Genomic DNA, 14,293 nt, shown 5'->3' with positions numbered 1-14,293 from the left:
GACTCTAATTTATTGAAAGATATTCGCATGATCGATAAATTTATTGTTAAGTTTTAGTGACTGCAATAACTATTCAGTTGCAAACATAATTCATGCAGCTCGTACTATGATTTAAGAGTAATAGCAAAGATGGAAAAAGTTACATGCACCAGTTTGTCAGAAGTAAGTTTTATAGCTTGTGTCCAGATATTACAAAGACCACACCTGTACTTAGATAAATTAAAGGAGGAGTGTGGCTCAATGGTTAGAGCGGCAGACCCTGAAGCAGAGTTCTGGCCATGGACCAGGGTTCGATTCCTGCCTCGGCGGGGCTCGGGCTCAATTTCCTCGGACCTGTCTATTCTCGCCTCGGTGCCTATTCTAATCATGGGCCCCACGCTGCAACTCTGGGCAATAGCTTGCTTAGCCTCCACACCGGCCCCAACAGCGCTAAGGATGCCTGGCTTCACCCTGGGGGTGCCCAGGAGTGGACACTTCACAGGGAAAGCCAGGAGGGGTTCCACAGTGGTATGAGTATCAGCGCCAGGAAACCGCAAAAGGCGACACCGCAAGGTGGCCGTCTGGTGACAGTGCGCTCTATAAGTACCTTGACATTTACATTTTACATTTACATTTAAAAAATCCATCTGGCTTGGACATGCGTCTGTCTGTTAGCTGTGAGCTCACATCTGCCACGTGCTTTCATATAACTAGGAAAATATGTGACACACAACTGCAAACCTTAATTGAATCAAAGCACCATGTCCACGCACAATAAACTTCAGACCCGTAAATAGTTCTCAATCAGTTTTATGCTTTTATGATTGGCCGCAAACAACAGTGACTCCGGCTATCCCACTTAATTCACTCCTTCAAAGTAGCTTTACTTATGATGATGTTCTCGGCTCTGTTTAAGTCTCTGATAGATAGGATTGTTGGACACCTGGGCACCATAAGAATTGATCATTGTATTTACTGCCCTTTTGGCCTTGATCAGTCTATATTAATAAACACTTCTAGAACTCTCAAAAGTCAAACATACATCCATTTCCCCCCATTCATGAAATGGTGATTCTAGGATCCTGCACTTGAAATCTGTTATGAAGCCTCTTCCACGTTTTTTATTTAATCGCATAACAGCTGAGTCTGATCTCTTTTACATCAGATTTACTGCAAGAGCATTTATATAGTCTCCCAGTGCCAAATGGAGTTACCAGATTAGTACAAAGGCTAGCAGACAAGAAAGTGCAGCACCAGCCTTGGACAAGCTGTACTGGCTCCTGGTCCTCTGAATATTTACATCAGGTCTGATTCACAAAAAGATTACGAAAGCTATCCCCACACCTTTGCAAACTTTCATGCCTGCAGATTTCGGAATTATTGTAGTGTACAACGGTATGACCAAAAACCCATTATAGATGCAGATTTTCAGACATAATCCTTGAATTTGTGTTATGAATTTTGACTTAGGACTGTGCTTAGACATTGCCACATGCTTAAATATACCCTGTACAAAATTGTACATGTGGCAATACCTTGACTTATGCTTATTTGCATATTTTCTTATTTTCTTTTTCCATCTGGTAAAGTATTTTCCATGAGGAAAACCCCTCCTCCTCCCCAATACTCAACCAGTTTTGAGGGCGATTCTAGCCCATTCTCCCACTGGAATGAGATTTACTCCTTCTCTTAAGAGTAGTAAATCTCCGACCGTTTCAAGGGTTGCATCGGCTTGCATCAAGGTTTGTGAATACAAGTAAGTTTGTGGACGTGAACAAACTTTCAGGTCTTTCCTGGCAGGGCACGCCCATTCCGCACACATTTGACAAGATTTACGCATTTAAAATTCTTAATGTGCGGAAACACTTTTTAAGAGCTAAACAACACCTTTTATGGATTACAAAAATGTTTTTACACTCCTTAAAAGGGCATGTTGGGTATTTGAGCTAAACTTGAGATGTCAAGCCACATAGGGCGTGGATTGGCACTAGCAGGTTGTGTCGCCTTGAAGAGGGGGCACTTTGAGTTAAGGTTTGTGTGGACGGGCTGGCTGGAATATGTGAGGCAAGCAGGGAGCTCAATGAAGGGACGGAGTCTTTGGCCGGCCCCCATTGCCCTGAGTGGATGGCCTACATACTTTGCGTAGCTAACCATCGTTTAAAAATGCTGTGAGGTATCTGAACTTGACACACAATCAAGCTAGAGGGCTGATGTGTTCTAACTGTTTAAGTGCAGCATCACTGGTTTATTCAAACTAGCACTCTTATCATTATAAAGAACTAGTTATATACTTTTAAAGAACTAGTTATATCTTTTTTTTTAATCTATGTGAATTCCCCTAAGTGGAAGGGTTGTTCCCAGACATGAGCCTCGATGTGTACGAATGTGACAGGGCTTCCTTGTGTTCCAGTGCAGACGGAACGTGGCCCAACAATTCAGGACAGACACCTGATTTGGGATGAATTGGGGTCAGGACTGACCCTTGGGTAGTAATAATATTAATAATAACTTCATTTTCTGGAGCACTTCAGACCATGTTTGGACTTTTCTACGCGCTGTAAACAGCAGTTGTTAATATTATCCAGTTTATGGTACCCAATTCAATGACGTCCGTAGCATATAAAGATGAATTAGGCTTTTGGGGTTTGAACCCTGACGGGCAGATCATGGTAGGTGTCAGTGGTGAATTTCTATCTGACTGGGCCAGCTTGCTAGGAGGTGAAGGATGAGCTAAAGAATTGCGCAAATAAATGCTAGTCTCCTATTCATCTCTTTTTAAAGCCCAGTGAGTTTGTTATTCCATCGTCTGAACGACGAAATCATCACAGGTCAGGTACATGGGTGGTCGCGTGATTCTGGGGACCCTGCTGTATGTCCCCTAGTTCCTCTTTCAACCCCCTTGCATTCCAGCTCTGCTACAGCCAAGGTTCTAGAATACTGACAGTTGAAGCAACAACCAACGAAACATACTTAGAAAATTAACCTTTAGTAAATCCTTAGTAAGTAGCGGATGCTACATTAAGGGAAGTTTTATTCATTTGTCAAGAGAAGTATTGTGTACCTAAAACTTACACAGAATTAGTGTTGGGCCGAAGTCAAAGAGAGGTCTGGCGACCAAACTGCTGTTCCTGCTGGCATTCCTTGTTCAGATCACCCTAGCATAGGGAAGATGGTGGCGCCTTCACCAAATGGAACCATGCCTGCACTCCAATTCGAAGTGGTTTGCGTTGTGTTTTCATTTGCAAGGAGACATTTTAACGGATTTGTAGTGATGGTATCTTCTAAAATGTTTAATATCAGTCTGCGCTGCAATGTGCATATGTTTTAATTTGTACAGAATTATTGCCGACATCCTTAAGTTTGGTTTTGTAGCCAGCTGGGAGGACTTATTTAACAACAGCCTGCCGACCACTCTATCATTACAGTGCAAGCGTTTCTTAACATGCAGATCTGTGTTTTCCAGAATGTCGGCTAGTTTTGTACAGATCTCTACATATTTATTAAACTATATGGTGCACAAAATAAGAACTAAAGGATTTAGAGCTGGAAAGGTAGCCGTCGTGCTGGCTGAGTGCCTCCCCTCTCCCCCCCCCCTTCAAAACAGGACCACCTCCCACTTCAGAGGTCACTCTCAGCATGGTGGAATTTACATCCACTAATATGGCAGGCACACTTTTGCCAAAACTGAAAGCTATTTCCGGTCACCAACTTGTGCTCACTTAGCCCTCCTCTAAAGGGGGCACCAGGAGATTGGCATGGTGGGAGACCCACTGATTCAAAATGGTCCTCCAGTCACTCAAAACCCTAAACGACACCCCACACCCCTGCCTAAATGCCATGAATAGATTTTTTGTTACCATTCTCAAACGGTCAGTGCTTTTGTGTTAAGTATCCAAGAAAGTTATTTTTATCTTGTGCTTACTTATGTATGCATGGAAGCGAAACAGTTATTTTATTTAACTTTTTAGGATAAAGCATACTTTTTCTAATTAAGTCGTTTTAAAATATTTATTTCCAGCAAACCCAGACGAGTTTCAAGATGGAAATGACCAATTTAGCTTTAAGAAAATGATGCCTCGAGATGAAAGGCGCTTCAAAACTGCTGACCTTGATGGGGACATGGCTGCCAGCAGAGAAGAGTTCACCTCTTTCCTTCACCCTGAGGAATTTGAGCACATGAAAGATATTGTCGTGTTGGTATGAACAATGTTTTTGATATTTAGAGTGAGCTTTGGAAAATTACTAATATTTAACATTTTTAATGCTTATCTTATGGTCATACAAAAAAATCTGTGTACCTTTTTAAGGAAAGAAGTACATAGTCGGTATAATGCATTTGCTTTGAAGAACCACAGTTTCAACAATCATTGTTTCACATGTAGAAGTGGTTGGGTCATTTCTGAAGCAAATATTTCAGTGCAGCAGGTCACTCTGGGCATTATGCACACAAACCTCTGTCTTTCTCTCATATCTGTATGAAGGTGGTCGCTAACAGTCGCCTATCAGCGTCTGATTGGCAACGCCGACACTCGGGCAATGGCTGAGGGGGCTGGTATCCGAATTACTGCTGTAGGCTGCTTTTTTGGGCAGCCTGGGGGGCCGATTTGGGCGGTATCTGTGTTCGATGACGCCAGTGGCCCAGTGGGTACCTGAGTGCCCTCTCTGGAGGCAGATGGGCATCCATTACCTTCCTCTTATCATTGCAGAAGTGTCACTTCCTTTCTCACACTGGGCCAGCCCATTAATGCATGCATAGTGAGTGGGGCAGGCGGCCTGAGCAGAAGTGGCCTCACTTGTTTTCAGGTGTGTTTCACCAGTGTAAACTAATCTGTGTTTTTTTATAAGATTTCTCAGAGACAATGGTTTGCGGAAAGGCAATATGCAAATGTGGGCCACCTTTTTTTACCATGCCCGGGCTGATTTTTAATCCCAATCTGACCCTCCTGCCTATGGGTAGTTTTCTGTTTGTTGTGACTATAGTATATGAAAGACTCAGGCAAAATGTTTTTTTTAAATTGCATTTGCACTGCACAAATGTATGTTTAGTAAACCTAACAAAAATGGAAAATATTCAAGATCTATTTCTACGTGCATTCCCTAAACTGTGCGCACGCAGGTTCCCTGTATTAAGGTCCTGCTCGTTTGCCCATCTGCCATGTGGTCCATGCTCGTGGCTAGCACTCCTGTGTGCAGATCTCATACTCACAGGGGGATGGAAACAAAAAGCAGTCATCCAGAGCCCGCCTAACGCTAATGCAGGTCTATTTAGGTGCACACATGGTATGGAGAAAGATGGAAGTTTGACAGTGGTTGTTTTTGACCCCTTCGTGACTTACAAAGGGAAGTGAAACAGCAAACACAAACTGCATGTGCATTGCTGTAAAAAAAAATTAAGTCCCATCTGTTTGTGAAAGACCTCTTGTGGACCATACCAAAAATTTCCAGGCGACTTAAAGTCCTCCCATTGCTTACCATTGAAAGTTTTATTATCGCTCTCATTTGCTTGCTTCTTATTCAATGGATGGCCTTCCTCTCTTTGCCATCCATTTGATTGGCTGACGTATATTATTCAACTGTTCAAATTTAATGAACTACTTTTTTCTTTTTCACTAAGCATGCTCTCTTATGTGCTGCACACCCAAAATACCTGCCACATATTGCTTCCCCTTCACTCACCCCTCACCCACTCCTCCGGTGCTCCTGTATCCCTCCATCCGTGGAAACAAAATGTTTCTTAATTGTATTTTTTGGAGGGTGTTGCATCTGCCATTTGCTGCTGGGCCGCTCCACATTCCTAATTGTGCTTTTGCGTGTCTCTGCTGCTCCCTCTGCCCCATCCACACCCTATTGCTTTCCTGCATCTGCTGCTCAACCCCTTCAATGCTGCTTCCCTAGCCATTGTGATCCTTTCAAAAATGATTTTTAATTTATAAATTTGTTTTGGATGCCCAGCAGCTGCCACCTGATTCCGGGCTAGGCTGCATTACAAAATGTATTTTCTGGCAAATTGAATTGAATTTTTTTTATTTACCGATTGAAATGGCATCCGCCATCATGGATCAGAAAATAAAATAAAAATGTCACTTACATTATTCTGTAGGCACACGCATGCTTGCATAAGTCCTAATGTATGTGCGTTCTTACAGGACGTGCCCACATCATTGAGCATTCTTAATTTTCTCTTATTATTTTGCGAGACCCATATGCTTTATCAATGCTTGTTTATAATATCTCCCCCTTTAGTATGTTTGTTAATGAATAAAAAACAACACACAGTGCAGACTTATACCAGTCTATTTTTTTAGATGTACCAACCTTGCCCTGATCCCACAGGGATCAGGGCAAGGTTGTCTACTGATGCCGGCCTCTCTGCTTTCTCAACAGGGTTGATGGGTAATAATAAATAGCTAAATATTGATAGAACTCCTAATAGTTGGCTGTTCAAGGAGTGTTAGACAGCACAGCACATGAACTGCAATAAGCAAATCCCATTTGTTAATACAGATACCTGCATAATGTAAGGGTTGGATGTACACCACGATTGGCAAAATGTCCATGGCAATGGGCGACCAGCACTTTTTTGTAAAATTAAGGCCTACATATATAATTATTCAATGACAAAAAACAAAGGGTAAACCATAGTTACAATTAGGATAACTTTATTTATTCTTTCTATATAAATGAAACTTAAGCAACAATATTTAAAACTCCGAAGTTATAGGCATGCCTTAAATTTATAATTTATGTACCACTTTTAAATTACTATAATTTTATTTGAACTCAGTAGCCACACTACATTAACTATTACTTAGAACTTCTACATGCACTGATATACCGTTTCATATTACATCACTTACACCATCTGAAATCATAGCTTTTACAACAACGCCTATGAGATCGTACATCACGTTATTTGTGACAACACCATGCTTAGTAGAGTGGCGAGTTATAGTTAATTTAGTGCGGCTTCTGAATTGAAGTTGTTGCATAAATTTAAGGAATAAGTATAACTTTAGAATTTCTAGTTTTTGTGTAGTTTAAGTTTGGTTTGTACAGAAAGAATAAGTAAAAATATAGTAATTTAAAGGTGGTCTGTAAATTATAAGTTTAAGGTATAACTATAACTTTACAAATCCTAATGTTTGTGTTGTTTAAATCTGTTTTTATAGAAATAATAACTTACGTTTTCCTAACTATTACTATGGTTTAACCTTTGTGTTTTTTCATCGAATTTTAATGGGTGTTTTAAATAAAAATGTGTTTCACATTGTAGAGTGCAGTGTCGTCTAGGGGAGTGTCATTAATTGGAGTGTCATAAAGTAGAGTGAAGTATAATGTCATACAGTCTATTAGCACTTTAATAAAGTGGTAATAGGTAGGAAAAATATAAAACTGAATACTTAGCTATATCTAAGGCCCAAATCCAGAACATTCCCAAAGTGTACTTAAAACAACATGGCTGCCTTTAACTTTTGTAAATACAGCAAAATTAAGTGAAATTACAACTGACACAGATATCAAGAAGGTAAAATGCCTTATAACTTAAACAATACTTACCCTACTTACCTGTATTACCAAAAAGGATCATCTGTACACCATAATCTATAATCCTGCCAAGTTTCATGGAAATACAACTGTCCTTTTTCGCAGTATGTCCTATACAGAAGTCTATGGAACATGCATTGGGATCCCCTCTTTTTTCTTTGCCCCCCACCCCGACAAATCACCATAAAACTTTACATCATCTGCCAATGTATTTTTAGGACTGCAAAGTTTTGTGGAGATCTGTCAAACAGGTGCAAAGTTATTAATGATAAACAAATCTGAGGATTTCCTATCTCTGGGATACCTAACTATAACTACTCTGTAATATAGTACAAATAATACACTGATGAAATTCACCTGAAGCAAGACAAAATAATGCTGCCTGGTCAGAATTATAAAAACATATAAACAGTTTAAAAAGACCTACAACCTTGCTTAGAAGTAAATTCACAATTGACTTACGTACCCGAAAAGGAGAAATAAAGTAGATTTGTTTTTTACATAGAAATAGTTACTCTTCAGCGGTGGATAATTCATTTCCCATATCAACAGTTTCCCCTTTACATAGTCGACTTGGGAGCATTTCAAAGTAGAATGAACCATACTGAGTTTGATGTCCAAGGTTTGTGTTTTGTCCCTGTTAACATTCTAGGCCTATGTGTCTGCCAACTCAAAAGTAATTCCTAGCTGCAGAACAAAACCTCATTGGCAGCAGCTATTGGTGTAAAGTTCACCCTATCAGTAAAGAATGGAATGATATTATTCCTAATTTGCCAATTCAATGGTTCTGTACAACATGAAAAAGATCAATGGCCAGATTCACAAAACCATTTAGAGGTCAAAAAGGCTGTGGTTTGATAAATTACAGAGTTTGTTATTGCTAGATGACTTTTTAACCCCTTCCATGCTGCGCAAATTCCGCCGCTGTGCTGACGGTTTCTTGCGCGGGCGTGGTCATGACGGAACGGTTCCGTCATGAGCACAGCTCAACCGTGGCTCATGACGGAACCGTTCCGTCATGAGCACCGAAGGGGTTAATATGTGGATGAAATCCTCAGCACAGGCATAATTATATTAGACATTTAATTCTTAATAATCATGCAAGGAAATTCTATGTTTTTTCTGGTCTTTGTCTTTAATTTTCTGCGCCCAGACAATACGTGTTTCGTCGATAGGGGAATACCCCGCGACTTCTTCAGGGCTGTCGGGGTCGCAAATTCTAACTTCTTCTCCCACCTCTCTGCCGGTTCTACTTCCATCCCACCTGTCCATATATTATTGTCCTCTACCGTATATCGATTCTTTTTCAATGTAGTGTTTTCCCCTAATACGGGTGGTGTTCCAAATGACTCTGATCCAGTAGAGTGTACTGAATTCCGCACCTTTAAGAGTTCCATTGTGATCTCCTATCAGCGAGTACGCTCGCATGAAGATCCCCCGCAGAAGTGTTGCTGCACCGACAGAAAATTAAAGACAAAGACCAGAAAAAACATAGTTTCCTTGTGTTATTATTAAGAATGAAATGTCGTATATAATTATGCGTGTGCTGAGGGTTTCAATCATTTTGTAAAGACCTAAGGGTCTTGATTTGGAGAGTTTAGGGTGATTCCCCTCCCCTGGAGCACCTCAGTTAATTGGTTTGTGAAATATAATTAAGAAGTATTTTGTGAGCGCCACAAATTTCCTAGAATAAATTCACCCCAGTAGGTATAAAAACCTTTTTAATATGTACTAAACCCATTTGGCAATGCAATAGGTGCTTATCAAATCTCAAAATGGTTTAGAAATGCATACTGAATCTCAATTTGGAAGGGTTGTGTTTAAGTTGTCCCTTCCAAACTGTGGTTTAGCATGCTATACAGCAGCTGTTTGGGACCACAGTCTGTCGTAGACCATTGATAGGTTACCAACTTCTCAAGAGGTGGTAATACAATGAGAAAGGGAATACCATTAACTTTTTAAATGTTAAAAAAAGGTTGTTTGAGTGTGGGTACCACTGCAAACACCTAAACTTTTTTTTAAATATATAATTTTGAAACAAAGCCTTGTTTCCTTGAAGGAAATTGGGATGCATTAAAAAAAATACTTTATTTTAATTAATTCAGCCTTACTTTCTCTTGGTCCAGGCACGTCCATTTATGGCTTCTAAGGCTGGTTCTTGGGAGGTTTCAGTCTGATCCAGGGTCTTTAAATCCGTTGATAACAAAATTGAGATGCCTTTATTGTAACTACATTATAATTAATCTCCACCTCTGAGAAGATTGTCAGCCCAGTTCTTCACTTACATGGCCTAATTTTGAAGACTTCCTGGACATCCCTCAACTCCAACTGGCTCAGTCCCTGTACCTAGAATTCCTATATGGCACGCTTGAAATAGGTTCTTTTACATCTCTATGTAAAGGAGGCAATGTGCCAGCCACCCACTAAAGAAAATATCTACCACGTCCTGTTTTTTTTTGTCCTGCTTATGCAAAGCCAAGAAGCAAATGGATCCGTTCACTATGCAACAGTCTAGGCTTTAGGCGACACCACAAAGCATTAAGGTCACTAAATGGACATATATCCACTTATTCTGTGATTATCATGAGTAAATATTTATTCACAGTAGGGCTATCCAGGAAACAAAAAGATCTAAAGTTTTAATTGCCTGTTTTGTCATGCTTGACACTGTGCCCCCATGAAAGTATACCACCAAGTAGTAGAGTGTAATGAGTGCAATAGTCTCAAGAGACTAGTAAAATGAAGTATAAGGCATCTATCTGCACTTTATGTACTTCTTCATGTTTATTAGTGCACTTACCTCTTAAGAGTGTTACATGCCTCTATAAAGTGCAATTGAATAATCCAAAATGCACTAGCATTTTAACATGCATCTTATCGACCTCAAGGCTGATATGATAATTCCATTTTTGAAACTCCTTTTTATTTTTTTACCTCAACTAGTATATGCACAATGTTATTTGCCCTTCATGGATAACACATTGTGGCTATTATCTTTCAGCTGTTTTTAACACTTTTATCTTGTACTGTGTTTTATACTGAAAATGTATTATTTCTTGTATGTTTGTAAGGAATGTAATTTTCCCAAATAAACAACTACTTCTACTAAATTAATTCAAAAACATGGTGGTCAGCAAGTCACCATCCCTTGGATGGCATCCAATGAAGGTGAGTCACAATTTGGGACCTACCTCATGAATAGTAATGAGTTAGGTCGAATTACGACCCCAGCTGAATGGTGGTTTTGCAAACCAAACATAGGTCTGTTTGCAACATTCAAATCATTTTGCAAAAAGTTGGTGAATAAATTGTGACCACTTTTTCGGAATCAATTCTTTGTACATCTGGCCCCAAGTAAGAAGAGATATGGGATATCGCGATTGCATGCCCCTTTTGAGAGGGCAATGCCAAAAATTACAGAATTGAAAATGGTGGTGTAAATGTATTAAAAAAATCCCTAATTTCCACACAAATGCCAAATAAAATTTTCATCTACAGCTATGGAAAGCCTTTCTGCATCAATGAGGACCATTCCATGGGATGTGATTTTACTTTCAAAAAGTTCACGGGTATTGATTCTCTGATTTCTCTGGCTCAAACGGGAGTGATTGTGAATACTGAGTGTGTACAAATTGGGAATTTTATTTTGAGTATGTGCTGTGTTGTTAACACTAAGGGCCTCATTACGATGTCGGTTGAAAAGCAATCAGACCGACTCCTTTTCGGAATCGGTTCCAACCGACTCTGGTTTGGAGAGTCCGACCGACCAATTACGATGTTTCCGAGCACCGGTCGTTCGGACTCCCATTGACTTTAATGGGAGCCTTTGTTCCGACCGACAACACAAGCTCCCATTGAAAAAAGGGGTGGTTGCGGAAAACATTGCACCCTGTCACAGGCACCCCATGGTTCCTGCCACACTGTGGATGGTTGTAAAGAGAGGACCCATGGGTACCCCCACGGCCCCCAACCGAAGGCCTCTGGGTGAAGGGGGGCCTGCTACGGGTCCCCAAAGTCCGTTTCTGACAGCCGTTCCATGTCGGACAGACCGATTCGGAAAGGCTTTCCGAATCCGACATTGTAATACATTGATCGGAAACTCGGTCCATAGAGCTGTACAGTTTGGCTCCAACAGACTCGGATTCTCCAAATGCTGGTCAGAACCGATTCGGAATGACCAAACGGTTACCTTCCATCGTAATCGGTCGATCGGAAATATTTCCGAGTCGGTCGGAAAATGGGTTCCAACACAGGTTAGGAAAATAAGAATGCCGTTCGCAGCCTTTCTGACCGAGCATTGTAATAAGAGCCTAAATTTCAAATGGGAAAAGAATTGCGGTTGTTAACTTAAAGAATACTATACATGTTTTTAAATATGATCGGTATCCTCTCAGTGAAACCCCTAGGGTGTGGCACTATATTAGTCCTTCTCTATATATAACCTCATCAAGAACATACATATGAATTACAATTATTTTTTCTTTAGGAAACCCTGGAAGATATAGATAAAAATGGCGATGGATTTATAGATCAAGATGAATATATTGGTAAGTTCTACATTCTTATGTAAGGATTTTTTGTATATTTTAATCACATTGGTGTTTTTATACAGCGCCCACATGCCACCTTCTGGTCACTTCATAGCACTGAGGGATAGCTTTATAACTTCGTACATATATTACAATCTAGTCATTTGAGCTAGAGAGCCTGCCTCTTCGTCCCTGCAGCGTACCTCAGCTGATGTAGAATGTTTTCGTATCCTTTTATTTGAACTAACAAGAGCACACCAGAAATAGTTTCACAATGGTGCCCTATTGTGTTCAAGGATATGAAGCAGAACGGGTCTGAGTTTTAGAAAGCCTTGAAAAGTATCGAAAATGTGCAATGGAGCTTTCGTCAAACACATTATGTTTCTTTGGTCATACTTCAGTCCCGCTAGGGGCCTATCGGGAGCCCTGCTGATCCCGCCTCAAAGGCGAAGTGGAAGGAAATGTGTGCATTGTTTTTGCACAGTGTCATATGGCTACTGGAACAGACTTCCTACTGCACCTCCTTCATAATGACAGGTTTTTGTGTTTCTAAAGTGGTTTCAGTAATGACGAGATGAAAAGTACTTTGATTTCAGCGTTGTTCTAGAATGTTCGGTGCACAGCGGTAGAAGGATTGACATTCTGGTATTTAAGGTACACATCTGTTTAAATAGAAACTGCCACAGCGGAAGCAGAAAAACAGAACATAGGTTGAAAGTCTCCTATGGTTCAAACTCCCTTTAAATCACGTCCCCTTACATACTGTAATCGGCAACAATGTACACATGTTAATTAATGACAGGCCTTTTTCTAATCATTATAAATTCTATTTAGTCGCAATTTTGAATGCTTTTCATGTAGGACTAAAATAATAGAGAAGTAGAATTTCCACAGTAATTAAAGTTCATTCGGTGACATTACCTACACATAATTACGAGGTAGTTGTCAACATGTGTTACTGTGGGAGCACTGCTTCCTTCAGGCCTATAGATAGCACAATGGAGCATTCCACCGTTGAACACTTTACATGAACAATTATGATAAAATCGAATTGACAGAACATGCCAACTTATTAAAATAAACAATGTAATGCTTTTGATTAAATTAAATGCATGTGCGAAAAAAATGTGTGCTTCCTGAACCTTGCCCAAACAGATGGTAAAATGTGGTTGCTGAATTTGAATGACTTATTCTACACAGCAAGTGGTGACATGCGCCCACTGTACCATTATACCTATTTGTTTTAAATGCATTTTTTAACAAAGCAACAAGACATCTTTCATGGTAATGAATTCACTGTAAAATAAGCCTGAAATTATAAACTGTTATTCGAATTGAAAGCCTTGGGTAGCTGCTACATGCAGTTGGGAAGTAATGCGTGTCAAAGACTAACACAAATGACTTATTGGCTGACATTGATCTGATTGTAGGATTATCCATGAGTAAATATCCTTTGTTTTCCTAAGCAATTAACCCCAAAAAACAAACACGATCACTATTAACAGCACCATAATTTAAAATACAAATAAAAGTCCTAAAAATCTAACAATTAGCACATCTGTTTGTTACACAAAAAAATTCCTAGGGTCAGAGCTATTTACAATTTGCCATATTTGTGTTAGCAATTCCATAGCTGGGGTCTTGTGGAAACTGTATTTTGAAAACAATAGGCAGAGATACACGTGACAAAAGTTTGACAACCAAACATAATCGAAAAACAAATGAACATTTGTGAATTTATGTTGTAAAGAACAAGAACATATATCCCATCGTTATTTTTGCCATTCAGGGTTGATGCCACTTTGCCACCTCAAAATGGGATCTTGAATGATACAATTGTGAAAACAACTCAAAGAAACAAATCTATTTGAGTAATCCGGATATTTCCTAATCATCTTAATTGACGCTTACTCTCTAAATATCCTGGATTTTCCTATTTGCTTCTAATTATTATAAAATTATGTAGCAACTTTTTCCTCTGGAAGAGCCTTACATCTTGTAGGTCTGGCACATAATATTCAATATTTATTATTGGTTTTAACACAGATGTCCAGATGTATTCTCATACTATTCTATGCCAGATATACATGGAGTTCAGTTTTTTTTTTAATTAACCTATTACCTATAAGACAACAGTTCTAGCTATTCTGGGTTGCGTTTCGTGAACTCCCTCTGCAGCCTTTAATTGTCTACAGGTAATTAATAAATGTCCCTCAAACCCCCCCTCTGTCACCCATCCA

The 14,293-nt window shown here is 39.7% G+C and overlaps 1 protein-coding gene across 1 annotated transcript in view; it reads left to right on the top strand.

Moving 5' to 3' along the window:
* The window catches only part of RCN1 (reticulocalbin 1), a 223,486-nt gene that overhangs the window by 154,612 nt on the left and 54,581 nt on the right, over positions 1-14,293 (top strand). The window contains exons 3-4 of the mRNA XM_085648260.1: positions 3,998-4,176; positions 12,011-12,071. Of these exons, the coding sequence (XP_085504386.1) occupies positions 3,998-4,176; positions 12,011-12,071 (240 nt within the window). The remainder of the gene's footprint in view (positions 1-3,997; positions 4,177-12,010; positions 12,072-14,293) is intronic.

Source organism: Triturus cristatus, chromosome 3_2 (genome assembly GCF_964204655.1).
Source record: "Triturus cristatus chromosome 3_2, aTriCri1.1, whole genome shotgun sequence".
NCBI classification, from domain to species: domain Eukaryota; kingdom Metazoa; phylum Chordata; class Amphibia; order Caudata; family Salamandridae; genus Triturus; species Triturus cristatus.
The sequence above is the reverse complement of the archived record's forward strand: the minus strand, read 5'-3'. Positions and strand labels throughout refer to the sequence as shown.